Source organism: Oncorhynchus tshawytscha, linkage group LG02 (assembly GCF_018296145.1).
Source record: "Oncorhynchus tshawytscha isolate Ot180627B linkage group LG02, Otsh_v2.0, whole genome shotgun sequence".
Lineage (NCBI taxonomy): Eukaryota > Metazoa > Chordata > Actinopteri > Salmoniformes > Salmonidae > Oncorhynchus > Oncorhynchus tshawytscha.
This window is the reverse complement of record NC_056430.1, coordinates 73,139,957-73,154,023: the sequence shown is the minus strand read 5'-3', so window position 1 is coordinate 73,154,023 and position 14,067 is coordinate 73,139,957. Positions and strand designations below refer to the sequence as shown.

Sequence of the window (14,067 nt, the reverse complement as noted above, 5' to 3'; positions counted from 1 at the left end):
TTATTTTTTTTCTATTTGGTTGTTTCTGGACTGCCCTTAGCATTAACTGGCTGGATTAGAGATGAAGCAATTCCTTATCTTGACTGTTTCCTGTAAACAAATCAAAATAAACGTTTGTGTTAGTGTGTACTACACTTTTGGGTTTGGTGTGCATAAAATTTGTGGTAACATATCTTATTCGGTTTGTTTTCATTTAATCTCTCAACCCTCTGAATGTGTGTGCCTACGACTTGGTCTAGAATGAGGAATATGAATTGATGCGGAACCATATTCAAACTGATTTGTGAGAATTGCTTCAGGGATGTTTCTATGCTTAAATTAAATGCAATTAGTGGGACTTTAAAATGTATCAAAATAAGAAAGATGCAAATTTACTATCAGACACTGCTGCAGCAGGGTTGAATACATGACCTGGCCTGTGCATTATTTTGTGCCGGTAGTGAAACGGCCCTTCTTCTTTTGCCGATGTGTCTTTTTCCAAATCAGAAAAGTGCATAATCCGTTCTGAAATAATAACCACACAGTATTAGCCATGTGCTTGGCCACCCACTTGCGTTATCTGCTGGAAATATTGGAATTCTCATAAAGTATTTAGTATAGACCCGTTTTAAATTAAAATCTGTCTACTGCTAGCTTGTCTTTCACATGTATAGATAAGTGGCCTAACCTAATCATAACATTTAGTTAAATCATATATTATTCGTTATAGCTGGCCATAAATTTAATGGAAAGAATGGCTAATACATGATGAACTTTAATTGATTATACAATATCGAGCTAGCTAGTGTCTTTAACACCCTTATAATGTTTATGCATTACTGCAGAGAGACCACACGTAAAAGCGCAGCAGGTGTGCGTGCTCTGGCACCGACGTCATTTTGTGCTAGCTCTCTAGTTCAGTGCTTCTTCATCCATTTCTCCTTTCAGAAAACAATACATTTTTAACCATATTTGACTCTCAAGTGAAATAAAAGCCATCATAAAAGGATGCTCTGGATCGAGAACTGGGTAGGATTGGCATTTGTTGTGGGAGACCGATTCTATTCAAATAAAAGGCTGTAGGTATTCAATAATGGTTTTACAAATGGGAAAACGGGATATATTCTTGAGTCCTGTTATCTGTTAAACGTGTCGAAGAAAACTGACAATAGTTCACCCATCAAATGATTACAATCGGACTTCTGATTTGAGTACAAAGTGAATTTCTATTGAGTGTATGACAACAAGCCCCAAAGACTGTGTCCTAATGTGCCATTGTGTGTTGGACATAAAGTTGTCTAATGGCCTATGCTTTATTCCATACGTTAGTTCTCTCCAAGATCAAAAACACGTTTGTAGGCCTAATGGTTGTTGTGACTGCTTGTGATGGATGTTTACGTTAGTAAGTCTTTGTCGTAATTATTTTCAGGACTGAGGAGGAAGAGCAGCAGGAGGAGGGGGTGAAAAGTATTTTGGTGCAGCTGGGTTTTCTTTTTCTTTTTTGTTAATGAAAAGCGAAGAGGCAGGAGGCAGGCCCGTCGCGTGTGTCGGCTCTGGCTGGTGTCCGACCCGAGGCTCATCATCTCGCCTGTTGGCGCATGCAGGTGGCACCGGACCCGCGAGAGGATTATGACCCTGGAAGGAGAGCTCGAACTCATGGAGAGGGCAGATGCCGACGTGGATGGAAAAGGGAACAAAGCTACACGGAACGAGGGGTATGTATCATTAACCAAAGAAGACGGGGCCGATTTGGAGCAGCAAGGCGCTGCGTCCTTGTCTCCAAAACAGCCAGCGAAGGATACGGAGGATGAGGGTGAATTTACGCCGAACTGCACAGAGAGAATCGCTGCCTCGGTGAAACCTCCGTACTCCTACATCGCTCTTATCACCATGGCAATCCTCCAGAGCCCGAAGAAAAGACTGACTCTCTCGGAGATATGTGACTTCATCAGCCAGCGCTTCACGTATTACGGGGAGAGGTTCCCGGCGTGGCAGAACTCCATCCGCCACAACTTGTCCCTCAACGACTGCTTCGTCAAAATGCCCCGGGAGCCCGGTAACCCCGGAAAGGGGAACTACTGGACGTTAGACCCTATGTCGTCTCATATGTTCGAGAACGGGAGCTTCCTACGGCGGAGGAAACGTTTCAAACGGCAGAATTACCGATTTGGGATGATGGACACCCGGTGCCCGCTCGAGCGCAGCAGCATGCTCCCTGGATTTTCGTTCTACGGGACGAACGGAATAGGGCCGTGTCATTTTCAGGTACCCGGTTTGGAATTGTACCGTCACTTGGGCATCGAACATCATTCTGTTTCTAACCAAAGCATCCCACCAGTGAGCAGCATCTTGCCCGCGCTCTCCTCACTTCTATCAAGGAATTCGAACGTTGTCCAAAAGACATTTCTTCCACATCCGTCTCTTAGCTTTGAGAATTTCGAAACGACGCGCCGCTCAGCCTCGACAGTGGGCCAAGCTTTGGTCCCCGGATCTTCATTTCTGTCCCCGGCTTCGCTCCATTCAATGGGCGCTCCGCATCTCTGGAGCTTTCATCCCGAGTACCACAAACTACGCTCTCTCCCCACCTCCAGCCGTATAGCAAATGAACTCTTGCAGCAACTTGGTGACAAATAGCTTAATCAATAGTGTTTTCTGTATTGACGAGGATTCATCAGGGAAAACCACCTTTCATAGATTTGTATCTATTCAATTAAACAAATGCTTCAAATGAAAAAAATATGTTTTAAAGATGTGTCAATTGAGTCAACATTTTTAACAATGTTAGTGACCAACCCCAAAAATATGTTTTAAAGATGTGTCAATTGAGTCAACATTTTTAACAATGTTAGTGACCAACCCCAAAAATATGTTTTAAAGATGTGTCAATTGAGTCAACATTTTTAACAATGTTAGTGACCAACCCCAAAAATATGTTTTGAAGATGTGTCAATTGAGTCAACATTTTTAACAATGTTAGTGACCAACCCCAAAAATATGTTTTAAAGATGTGTCAATTGAGTCAACATTTTTAACAATGTTAGTGACCAACCCCAAAAATATTTTGAAAGATGTGTCAATTGAGTCAACATTTTTAACAATGTTAGTGACCAACCCCAAAAATATGTTTTAAAGATGTGTCAATTGAGTCAACATTTTTAACAATGTTAGTGACCAACCCCAAAAATATGTTTTGAAGATGTGTCAATTGAGTCAACATTTTTAACAATGTTAGTGACCAACCCCAAAAATATGTTTTGAAGATGTGTCAATTGAGTCAACATTTTTAACAATGTTAGTGACCAACCCCAAAAATATGTTTTGAAGATGTGTCAATTGAGTCAACATTTTTAACAATGTTAGTGACCAACCCCAAAATATGTTTTAAAGATGTGTCAATGTCAACATTTTTAACAATGTTAGTGACCAACCCCAAAAATATGTTTTAAAGATGTGTCAATTGAGTCAACATTTTTAACAATGTTAGTGACCAACCCCCAAAAAATATGTTTTAAAGATGTGTCAATTGAGTCAACATTTTTAACAATGTTAGTGACCAACCCCAAAAATATGTTTTAAAGATGTGTCAATTGAGTCAACATTTTTAACAATGTTAGTGACCAACCCCAAAAATATGTTTTAAAGATGTGTCAATTGAGTCAACATTTTTAACAATGTTAGTGACCAACCCCAAAAATATGTTTTAAAGATGTGTCAATTGAGTCAACATTTTTAACAATGTTAGTGACCAACCCCAAAAAATATGTTTTAAAGATGTGTTGAGTCAACATTTTTAACAATTTTTTTAACAATGTTAGTGACCAACCCCAAAAATATGTTTTAAAGATGTGTCAATTGAGTCAACATTTTTAACAATGTTAGTGGCCAACCCCAAAAATATGTTTTGCAATATAAATGTTTGAGGCCTATATTTTGTGTAAATAAGCACTTTATAATTACATGTTTTCATTTGATTTATAACGACATTTGGCAACATCATTAATTGTAATGTTGAAAACAACACTGAATTTTAAAAAAATCAAATTGAACATGTCAGATTTATTATACAACTGCTCTTGATTCACTAACGCAGAACCTCTCCGAATTAGCCTAATCTCCCAAATGTGCCAATCTTGCCAGTGGCAAATGTAATCTCTATACTTTGACAATGTTATATTTGGCCTTATTTATCTTTAAGGCGAAGTTTGTTTTCCTACACTGTGGAATCAAAAACACACAAAATATTTGGAGCGCAAACAATGTGGAGCCCTGAAACATAAAACCACACGTTTTCAATCGCCTTTTATTTTGAAAGGTGCCTGGTCTCATTTTTGTTAAAGTTGACCATATTTGGTTTGATTGACTGGCGTTATAATTTTACAAATTATCATTTGAAAATGTTTCATTCAGTAGCTTAATTTCTGCTACATTTGGACATGCCTGCGTGGCAGAAAATATGAGCTTCACCTTCTTGGGCACGCGAGTGTAAACCGTTTAAATGTGACGACATTGAGTTTATTTTATTTTACTCTTCGTGTCAACGTGTGATTGATTTCTACATATATATATTTTTTAAAATGTGTAATGTATATGCAAGATCTCACAGTGCACACACACATCTGCCCATTCTTCATCTCTCGATCGAGTTTCTCTGTATGCGCGTGTGTGTGTGAATCGGTGCGTGTCCTGCACCCCTACATGTGTTAGAAGGCATTCCACAGTCAAAACGAACGCCTTCGTATTATAAAGGCCTACAGTTCCAAATCCGGCACGCTAAATAAGTTATGAAACATCTGTTTGTTCTGTAATGTTGCTACACGATTAACCAGACGCATCTAGAGAGATCCAGCCTACATTAAACATCACATTGTTATATTGAGTGTAATGTGCAGTTGTTTACTTCAATGTAGCCAATATTTGTCTGTGTCTATAGATTCTGTGTGCTGCATAGTTCGTTTTGTCTTGGACTTGGGCTTTAGTGTTTACCATATGCCTGCCTCTCCGTTTCAGAAAGACCCATGTCAGCATTACTACACAGCTTATAACACACTCATATTACTCACTTTAGTTGAAACCATCAGTGCATACAGCATAGGGATACTATTAATACATACATTTGTGGATGGGAGTCATTATTGAGTTTTGGGGATGGATGGACATGTGTTTTGGAGCATTTGATCTCCTGCTATAAATCCTAGTGTTATTGGATTGGATTGCTGAGCATCGGAACACACAAAACCTCTCCACTTTCCACCATTGGTCATCTCTTTGAGCAGTTTGTTTTTCCTGGCACACACCATCATATTGGGCTTTTAATCAATTATACCTTTTTCTCCTTCCCCTGTTCCCTTGCCTCTGTTTAACTGTTCTCGCTGTGTGTGTGTGTGTGTGTGCGCGGCACCCGTGCGCCCCATTAATACTCAACTCGGCACTGTGTTTTAAAGGCCCCTGTGCGCGCATGGCGGGCGATATGAAGGAGTGTGTATTTGGAAAAGGGGACCCCCCTCGCGGCAACAGATGACAGTGACATATAGCAGGAGTGCCACCCAGAAGGCCTATGAGCTCACACTTCAGCCATGCATCCACAGAGAACGAGAGAGATGAAGGGAGGAAGGGATAGATAGAGAGAAAGTGTGTGCACGTGCACAAGTGTTTGTGTGGAGCTTCTGAGTTTCAGGAGAACAAGGATACAGATGATGGTGCCAGAAAGGAGTTTAGTAGAGGACAGGGAATCAAGTGAAGGAGAAAGAGATGTGTTTGAAAAAGGGAACATCTGAAGAGTAACAGAGAGAAAGAGAGTTTAACAATGGTGATGGTGGTGACAAAGAGTGGCTTTGATTTTACAGTCAGGTATTTACCCAGTTACTGAGAAATTACATCATAATTACCTATAATTACATTTGGATCTTTGTGTTTTACTGAAACAACCACTCCTATGTGCCGTTAAGTACCAGGTAGTTTAGAACTCTTTGAAGTAAGTGCAAAAATTCCATTCTTACCACAGAAGTGTAAATAGGGACTGTCAAGTAAAATCCTTCCATCCTATTCTGTTGAAATAACTTTGACCGCAATGTTCTTACCCCAGGACCTGTATTCAAAAAGCATCTCAGAATAGAAGTGCTGATCTAGGATCAGGTCCCCCTTGTCCTTATAATCTTATTCATTATGATATAAAAGGCGCGTTGCAACGGCAAAACTGATCCTACATCAGCACTCAGAGACATTTTACGAATATGGTCCCAGATTCTTTTCTATTACTTTTAGAGATGTGATGCACCGAATGTTTCCAATTATCTCATAGCTAGAAATAGGACCACAACAAAAGCAGGAAAAAAATAAAAGTCCAAATAGCCCTAATTTCTCTGCTATGTTTAGCCTCGCTACGTGATGTCAGAGATGTCAGACAGCCAGATGTCATGACTTCACCCTCACTCACCCCTTAACCGATCCAACACATATCAATCTGTGTGTGTGTGTGCGCGCGCACGCGCACATACACATCTCTACCATACATCAGTCACAAACCCCAGTTTCCAGGTCAACAAACAACACCAGCCATTTACTTCTTAGAGGAAAGACAGATTGACAGAACTGTAGGAAAGAAAAATGTAGGAAAAAACCCCAGATACTACCCAGGTCTAGTGTGATTTGTAGATGGAGGGGTATTTTAGTTCGGATTAGCCTCTGATAGAAAAAACTGTTGACTTGGTGTTAGACACACACACACAACTATGCTGCTCTCCTTGTGCCACCTTGGTGTACGAGGCAGGGTGGACTGGTGTGTATGTGTGTGTTGTGTCTCTGCTTCTCTTTCCTACTGCTCCTCACTTCCTTCTTCTCTCCTTGTCTCCTGCTTATCTTTCTATCCAAACTCTCACCTTCTTGTCTTTGCTCAGCCCCCCCTCTCTCTTTCTCTTTCTTTCCTTCTTTCCTTCTTTCCTTCTTTCTCTCTCTCTCTCTCTCTCTCTCTCTCTCTCTCTCTCTCTCCCTCCTCTGCCAGTCTGCCCTCCTGTTGTATTTCATATCTGTATTCTAGGTCTATGCCACCCAGCCGTCTGTGTAGTGAATATGCTGTTCCTCCAGCCCAGTGCTAGGTAGCTCACTGTGTTGGTGGTCCCTGGTGTAAGCTGCATCCTCCTCCTCTCCTGTTCCTTTTTTTATATAGCAAACACAAAATGGTTCCTAATTCTCTGCTGCTGAAGGGTTGTTATTTGTGGCTTTTGGCTGGGGCAGCAGAGCCAGGCTTTTAATTAGAACAAGCTGCTGGATCTCCAGTTGTCTTTTCTTCCTTCGTGGCCTGAAGGACTCTCGCTCCAGATCTGGAATAGTACAGAACAATTCATTACGTTCTCAGACACTTAGGGTGGTTGTGATCTGCCTGGGTGGAACCTGTTGATGTATGAGATTGAGTCCACACTTTATTTGGATCATCCAGATAGTCCCTCTGTCGATGCTCTAGAGGTTGTCTTACTATCAACAAACTGTCCCTTGATAAGCAACTTGCTTGCTAAGGTTAGGTTTAGAATAAGGATTAGGGTAAGGGTTAAGTTTAGGGTTAGGATAAGGGTTAAGGTTAAAGCTAGGCTTAGGGTTAGTAGATAGATAGTCTACAGACTATCAGTTATATTTCAACTATCCAAATAAAGTGTTACTGAGATTGAAGCAGGCTAGTTGTGGTCTCCTGTGCCTAGGGTTTTGGGTTAGAATGAGGGAGGGAGGGAAGGAGGGAGAGAGAGAGGGGGGGGGGTGAAAATCTAAATAAAGAGTTTCTCACAGTATGTTCCGGAGCGTTTGGGGGCTGGACAGACAGCGCTGTTCTGTGTGTCGTCCTACAGCCCATGAATTCATAAATATACCCCTGCCATCCCTACCTCTCTCTTTCTCCTCTCCCTGCTCTGTGTCCAGCTCTGCCTCCAGTGCTCATAAAACCAGGGCTGACAGGTGCTGGAGACCCAAAGCAGGACTGAGGGAGAGAGAGAGAAGGAAAAGGAGTGCTTTTACAGTGTTTTAATTGTAGACGCTACAGTGGAGGGCGCGTTCAGACAGGGCAACACAGATCTAGGATCAGCTTCACTCCCCAAGTCCTAACCTGACCTAAGACTAAACTGACCTAAGTCTAGCATTTACAGCACAGGGCAACTTAGACCTATTCCTTGAAGCCAACACGCCATTTCCTCAAGCCTGAGGGGGAGAGGTAGGGGGAGAAAGGGCGAGTCAGCCACACCAGTGGGGGAGGGAACGACAGTGTCAATGGTAGCTTTGTTATTTTAGAGGAGGACTCGTTACTCCCACCCTCTCCTCCTTCCCCCCTTCCCCAGCCTTGTGGGTCCAGCCAGTTACACAGATGGGAGCGGGGGATTGCTAGGATGTTTTCCGGGGTCGTATTGACGATCCCACATACCGCACTGCCAGACCACCCTGGTGGAATTATTATTTGGTCTAGTAAACGTGCATGAAGAGATTCTCTCTCTCTCTCTCTCTCTTTCCAATGTTCATATTATATTCACTGATAGTTTGCCTGGTTTCACAGCTGTCACACCACTCATTTAGCTACAGTAGGCCTAGCATCATTAGCTACAGTAGGCCTAGCATCATTAGCTACAGTAGGCCTAGCATCATTAGCTACAGTAGGCCTAGCATCATTAGCGACAGTAGGCCTAGCATCATTAGCTACAGTAGGCCTAGCATCATTAGCGACAGTAGGCCTAGCATCATTAGCTACAGTAGGCCTAGCATCATTAGCGACAGTAGGCCTAGCATCATTAGCTACAGTAGGCCTAGCATCATTAGCGACAGTAGGCCTAGCATCATTAGCGACAGTAATTAGTGGCATCATTTTTGGAAAACAGAATGCATTGCTGGTATTTGTATTTGTGTAATGACCGATGCTGGAGATGAGAAGCAGGTACGGGAGTCAACATTTATTCAGGAACAGACGGGTAACAAACAGGAACAGAGTCAGCACACGGGTAAACAACAACAATTAATGCTGAAGTAGGGAACAGAGCGGGTAACCAGACAGTATTAGGGGAGGTAATGATAGAGGTGATTGAGTCCAGGTGAGTCCAATAATCGCTGATGCGCGTGATGGGGGGAAGGCAGGTGTGGGTGATGATGGTGGCAGGAGTGTGTAATGCTGGGGATCCTGGCACCTTCGAGCGCCAGGGAGGGGGAGCGAGGGCAGGCGTGACAGTACTCCCCGGGCGAGCCTGACGGGCCGGCCAAGGCACCGGTGTTGGACTGGGAGCCTGGCGAGCCGGCTGAGGCATAAGAGTCTGACAATCCGGCTAGGGCGTGAAAGACGGTCGATCCCACTGAGGCGTGGGAGCCCAATGCTCCGACGGAGGCATAGCAGCCTGGCAAGCCAACTGGGCGTAAAAACCTGATGATCCGGCTGAGGCTCGGCGTGGGATGGGCACCTTCTGAGCCAATCCGGGGCAAGAACCTCTCGAGCCAGCTAGGGCAGCCTGAAGAGCTGGCTTAGGCATCCCCGGTTCCATCAGTGGCGGGCCCCGGACCCGACGTCACCACCAACCGGAACGCCAGCACTCCCCGATGCTTTGTAATGATGGCTTCAGCATTCTGTAACTACCGACGCTGGAGATGAGAAGCAGGTACGGGGAGTCAACATTTACTCAGGTACAGACAGGTAACAAAACAGGAACAGCGTCAGCACACGGGTAAACAACGACAAACGAAAATTCATGTTGAAGTAGGGAACAGAGCGGGGAACCACACAGATACAGTATATGGGAGGTAATGACAGAGGTGATTGAGTCCAGGTGAGTCCAATAATCACTGATACGTGTGATGTGTGGAAGGCAAGTGTGCGTAATGATGGTGACAGGAATGCGTAATGCTGGGGAGCCTGGCACCTTTGAGTGCCAGGGAGGGGGAGCGGGGGCAGGCATGACAAATTGTATTTATTATTGATCCCCATTACTCTTCCTGGGGTCCAGCAAAATTAAGGCAGTTTATACAATTTTAAAAACATTACAATACATTCACAGATTTCACAACACACTGTGTACTCTAAGGCTGTTCCACCACTACCACATATCTACAGTACTAAATCCATGTTTATGTGTGTGTATAGTGCGTATGTTATCGTGTGTGTGTACATGTGTCTGTGCCTATGTTTCTGTTGCTTCACAGTGGTAATATAATGGACCTGTATGTACAGCGTGGTAATAAACTGGACCTGTATGTACAGCGTAGTATTATAATTGACCTGTATGTACAGCATAGTAATAAACTTTACCTGTATGTACAGCGTAGTAATAAACTGGACCTGTGTGTACAGCGTGGTAATAAACTGCACCTGTATGTACAGCGTGGTAATAAACTGGACCTGTGTGTACAGCGTGGTAATAAACTGGACCTGTATGTACAGCGTGGTAATAAACTGGACCTGTATGTATAGCGTGGTAATAAACTGGACCTGTATGTACAGCGTGGTAATAAACTGGACCTGTATGTACAGCGTAGTAATAAACTGGACCTGTATGTATAGCGTAGTAATAAACTGGACCTGTATGTATAGCGTGGTAATAAACTGGACCTGTGGTAATAAAACTGGACCTGTATGTACAGCGTGGTAATAAACTGGACCTGTGTGTACAGCGTGGTAATAAACTGGACCTGTGTGTACAGCGTGGTAATAAACTGGACCTGTGTGTACAGCATGGTAATAAACTGGATCTGTATGTACAGCGTGGTAATAAACTGGACCTGTGTGTACAGCGTGGTAATAAACTGGACCTGTGTGTACAGCGTGGTAATAAACTGGACCTGTGTGTACAGCGTGGTAATAAACTGGACCTGTGTGTACAGCGTGGTAATAAACTGGACCTGTGTGTACAGCATGGTAATAAACTGGACCTGTGTGTACAGCATGGTAATAAACTGGACCTGTGTGTACAGCGTGGTAATAAACTGGACCTGTGTGTACAGCGTGGTAATAAACTGGACCTGTGTGTACAGCGTGGTAATAAACTGGACCTGTGTGTACAGCTGGTAATAAACTGGACCTGTGTGTACAGCGTGGTAATAAACTGGACCTGTGTGTACAGCGTGGTAATAAACTGGACCTGTGGCTAATAAACTGGACCTGTGTGTACAGCATGGTAATAAACTGGACCTGTGTGTACAGCGTGGTAATAAACTGGACCTGTGTGTACAGCGTGGTAATAAACTGGACCTGTGTGTACAGCTTGGTAATAAACTGGACCTGTATGTACAGCTTGGTAATAAACTGGACCTGTATGTACAGCGTGGTAATAAACTGGACCTGTGTGTAGCGTGGTAATAAACTGGACCTGTATGTATAGCATGGTAATAAACTGGACCTGTATGTATAGCGTGGTAATAAACTGGACCTGTGTGTACAGCGTGGTAATAAACTGGATCTGTATGTACAGCGTGGTAATAAACTGGACCTGTGTGTACAGCGTGGTAATAAACTGGACCTGTGTGTACAGCGTGGTAATAAACTGGACCTGTGTGTACAGCGTGGTAATAAACTGGACCTGTGTGTACAGCGTGGTAATAAACTGGACCTGTGTGTACAGCGTGGTAATAAACTGGACCTGTGTGTACAGCATGGTAATAAACTGGACCTGTGTGTACAGCGTGGTAATAAACTGGACCTGTGTGTACAGCGTGGTAATAAACTGGACCTGTGTGTACAGCGTGGTAATAAACTGGACCTGTGTGTACAGCGTGGTAATAAACTGGACCTGTGTGTACAGCGTGGTAATAAACTGGACCTGTGTGTACAGCGTGGTAATAAACTGGACCTGTGTGTACAGCTTGGTAATAAACTGGACCTGTGTGTACAGCATGGTAATAAACTGGACCTGTGTGTACAGCGTGGTAATAAACTGGACCTGTGTGTACAGCGTGGTAATAAACTGGACCTGTGTGTACAGCTTGGTAATAAACTGGACCTGTATGTACAGCTTGGTAATATACTGGACCTGTATGTACAGCGTGGTAATAAACTGGACCTGTGTGTACAGCATGGTAATAAACTGGACCTGTGTGTACAGCGTGGTAATAAACTGGACCTGTGTGTACAGCGTGGTAATAAACTGGACCTGTGTGTACAGCGTGGTAATAAACTGGACCTGTGTGTACAGCTTGGTAATAAACTGGACCTGTATGTACAGCTTGGTAATATACTGGACCTGTATGTACAGCGTGGTATTAAACTGGACCTGGATGTACAGCGTGGTAATATACTGGACCTGGATGTACAGCGTGGTAATATACTGGACCTGTATGTACAGCGTGGTAATATACTGGACCTGTATGTACAGCGTGGTAATATAATGGACCTGTATGTACAGCGTGGTAATATACTGGACCTGTATGTACAGCGTGGTAATATACTGGACCTGTATGTACAGCGTGGTAATATAATGGACCTGTATGTACAGCATGTGTGTAACTTCGACCATAAAGCAAATTTGCAGCACATTTCAACAAACACAAAGTTGTCATAAAGGGCAGATATTTAAAACACGCTATAGAGTTGACAGATGGGCCTCAGATTATAAGAAGAGTTGCTACATTATAAGAAATTTTGCTACATTACAAGAAGTGTTGCTACATCATAAAAAGTGTTGCTACATTATAAGAAGTGTTGCTACATCATAAAAAGTGTTGCTACGTTATAAGAAGTGTTGCTACATTATAAAAAGTGTTGCTACATTATAAGAAGAGTTGCTACATTCTAAGTCACGCAGAACTCCCCCACGCACCGCCAATCCATCTGTCAATCAAAAGTCATGACTAGGAATCTTACACACACACACACACACACACACAACCCTGAAATGAAACCACTTGCACCACATTGTAATTTGACTCATGTGATTATAACCCTGCTACAAGTCTGGTCTCCATATGGTCATTCAATACAAATCCATTCAGGCTCTCATGTCTTTCAACTCGGCTCATGTGTTGTGTTTTGTGAAAGAGTCAGGCTTTTCTCTCTCTCTGCTTTCCCCCTTTTCTTGTATTTCCTAGTGTGTGAAGTGCATCCCAGCTCTGTCTGGTTGCTGACTGACAGTGGTCTACTTAGCTGAGTTTTTGCTGTGCTTGAGTAAAGCAGGGCAGGACTAAGGCTCAGAGGCCTGTATTGAGCCTGTACAGATGACTCAAGACTCATATTCAGTCGTTTATGAAGTGGGCTGTCATTTATATAATGTATCACAGACTCCATACGTTTTATTTACATCATATTTACATTTACATCAGCAGATTTCACAAAGTGCTGTACAGAAACCCAGCCTAAAACCCCGATCAGCAAGCAATGCAGATGTAGAAGCACGGTGGCTATGAAAAACTCCCTGGTTTTCCCTAGCCACCATTCATCTAACGCATTCAACTTTGCTTTGTGGAGGTCTGTTCTCTTCCCTGGTTAGTCACTCAAAAGGGGATGGAAAGGTGTTGTTTTACAGCCCTTTTATACAGCCTGAGCAGAAACAACACCCCATTACGAGGCCAACGTGAATAAAACTAATAGCACCCTATAACCAAGAACGTTACCACATATAACCTTTAATAGTTACAGGTAAAACACACCTTCCTGGCTGTGTGTGTGTGTACGTGTGCGTATGTGTATAAGATGTGTGTGTGTACGTGTGTGTATGTGTACATGTAGAGAGATATGAATAGGGATAGTGTGTATGGGGTTAGAGGGTAATCCATGATGTTTTATTTTCTCTGCATACCGGTTGAACTAAATCTCATTATGAGTACAAGTTATTTATTGGGTTGTTTCAGCCAACTATGAGAAACATGTGGAAATGAAAAAGTTTTATAAATAAAGTTATTAACCTTTGTCTCAATGTATGCCAGAGCCTTGTATGGGCCGCTGCCCTGCACACACACACACACACACACACACACACACACACACACACACACACACACACACACACACACACACACACTGACCGTTTTGCTTTATAAATTGCACGATAGCCAGGACCACCAAAACAGAGATTGTAATTGCACTTTTCAATGATAAAAAAACAATCTAATGCTGTTACAGGCCACTTCTTTTCCCTGTTAGGGTTTATT

The 14,067-nt window shown here is 42.9% G+C and overlaps 1 protein-coding gene across 1 annotated transcript; it reads left to right on the top strand.

The window, feature by feature from the left end:
- The first annotated feature begins 1,451 nt into the window (after positions 1-1,451).
- Positions 1,452-3,346, top strand: LOC121840573 (forkhead box protein D1-like). Its single transcript, XM_042304444.1, has one exon. The coding sequence runs from the start codon at positions 1,609-1,611 to the stop codon at positions 2,611-2,613; it is 1,005 nt and encodes a 334-aa protein (XP_042160378.1). The 5' UTR covers positions 1,452-1,608; the 3' UTR covers positions 2,614-3,346.
- The last annotated feature ends 10,721 nt before the right edge of the window (positions 3,347-14,067 follow it).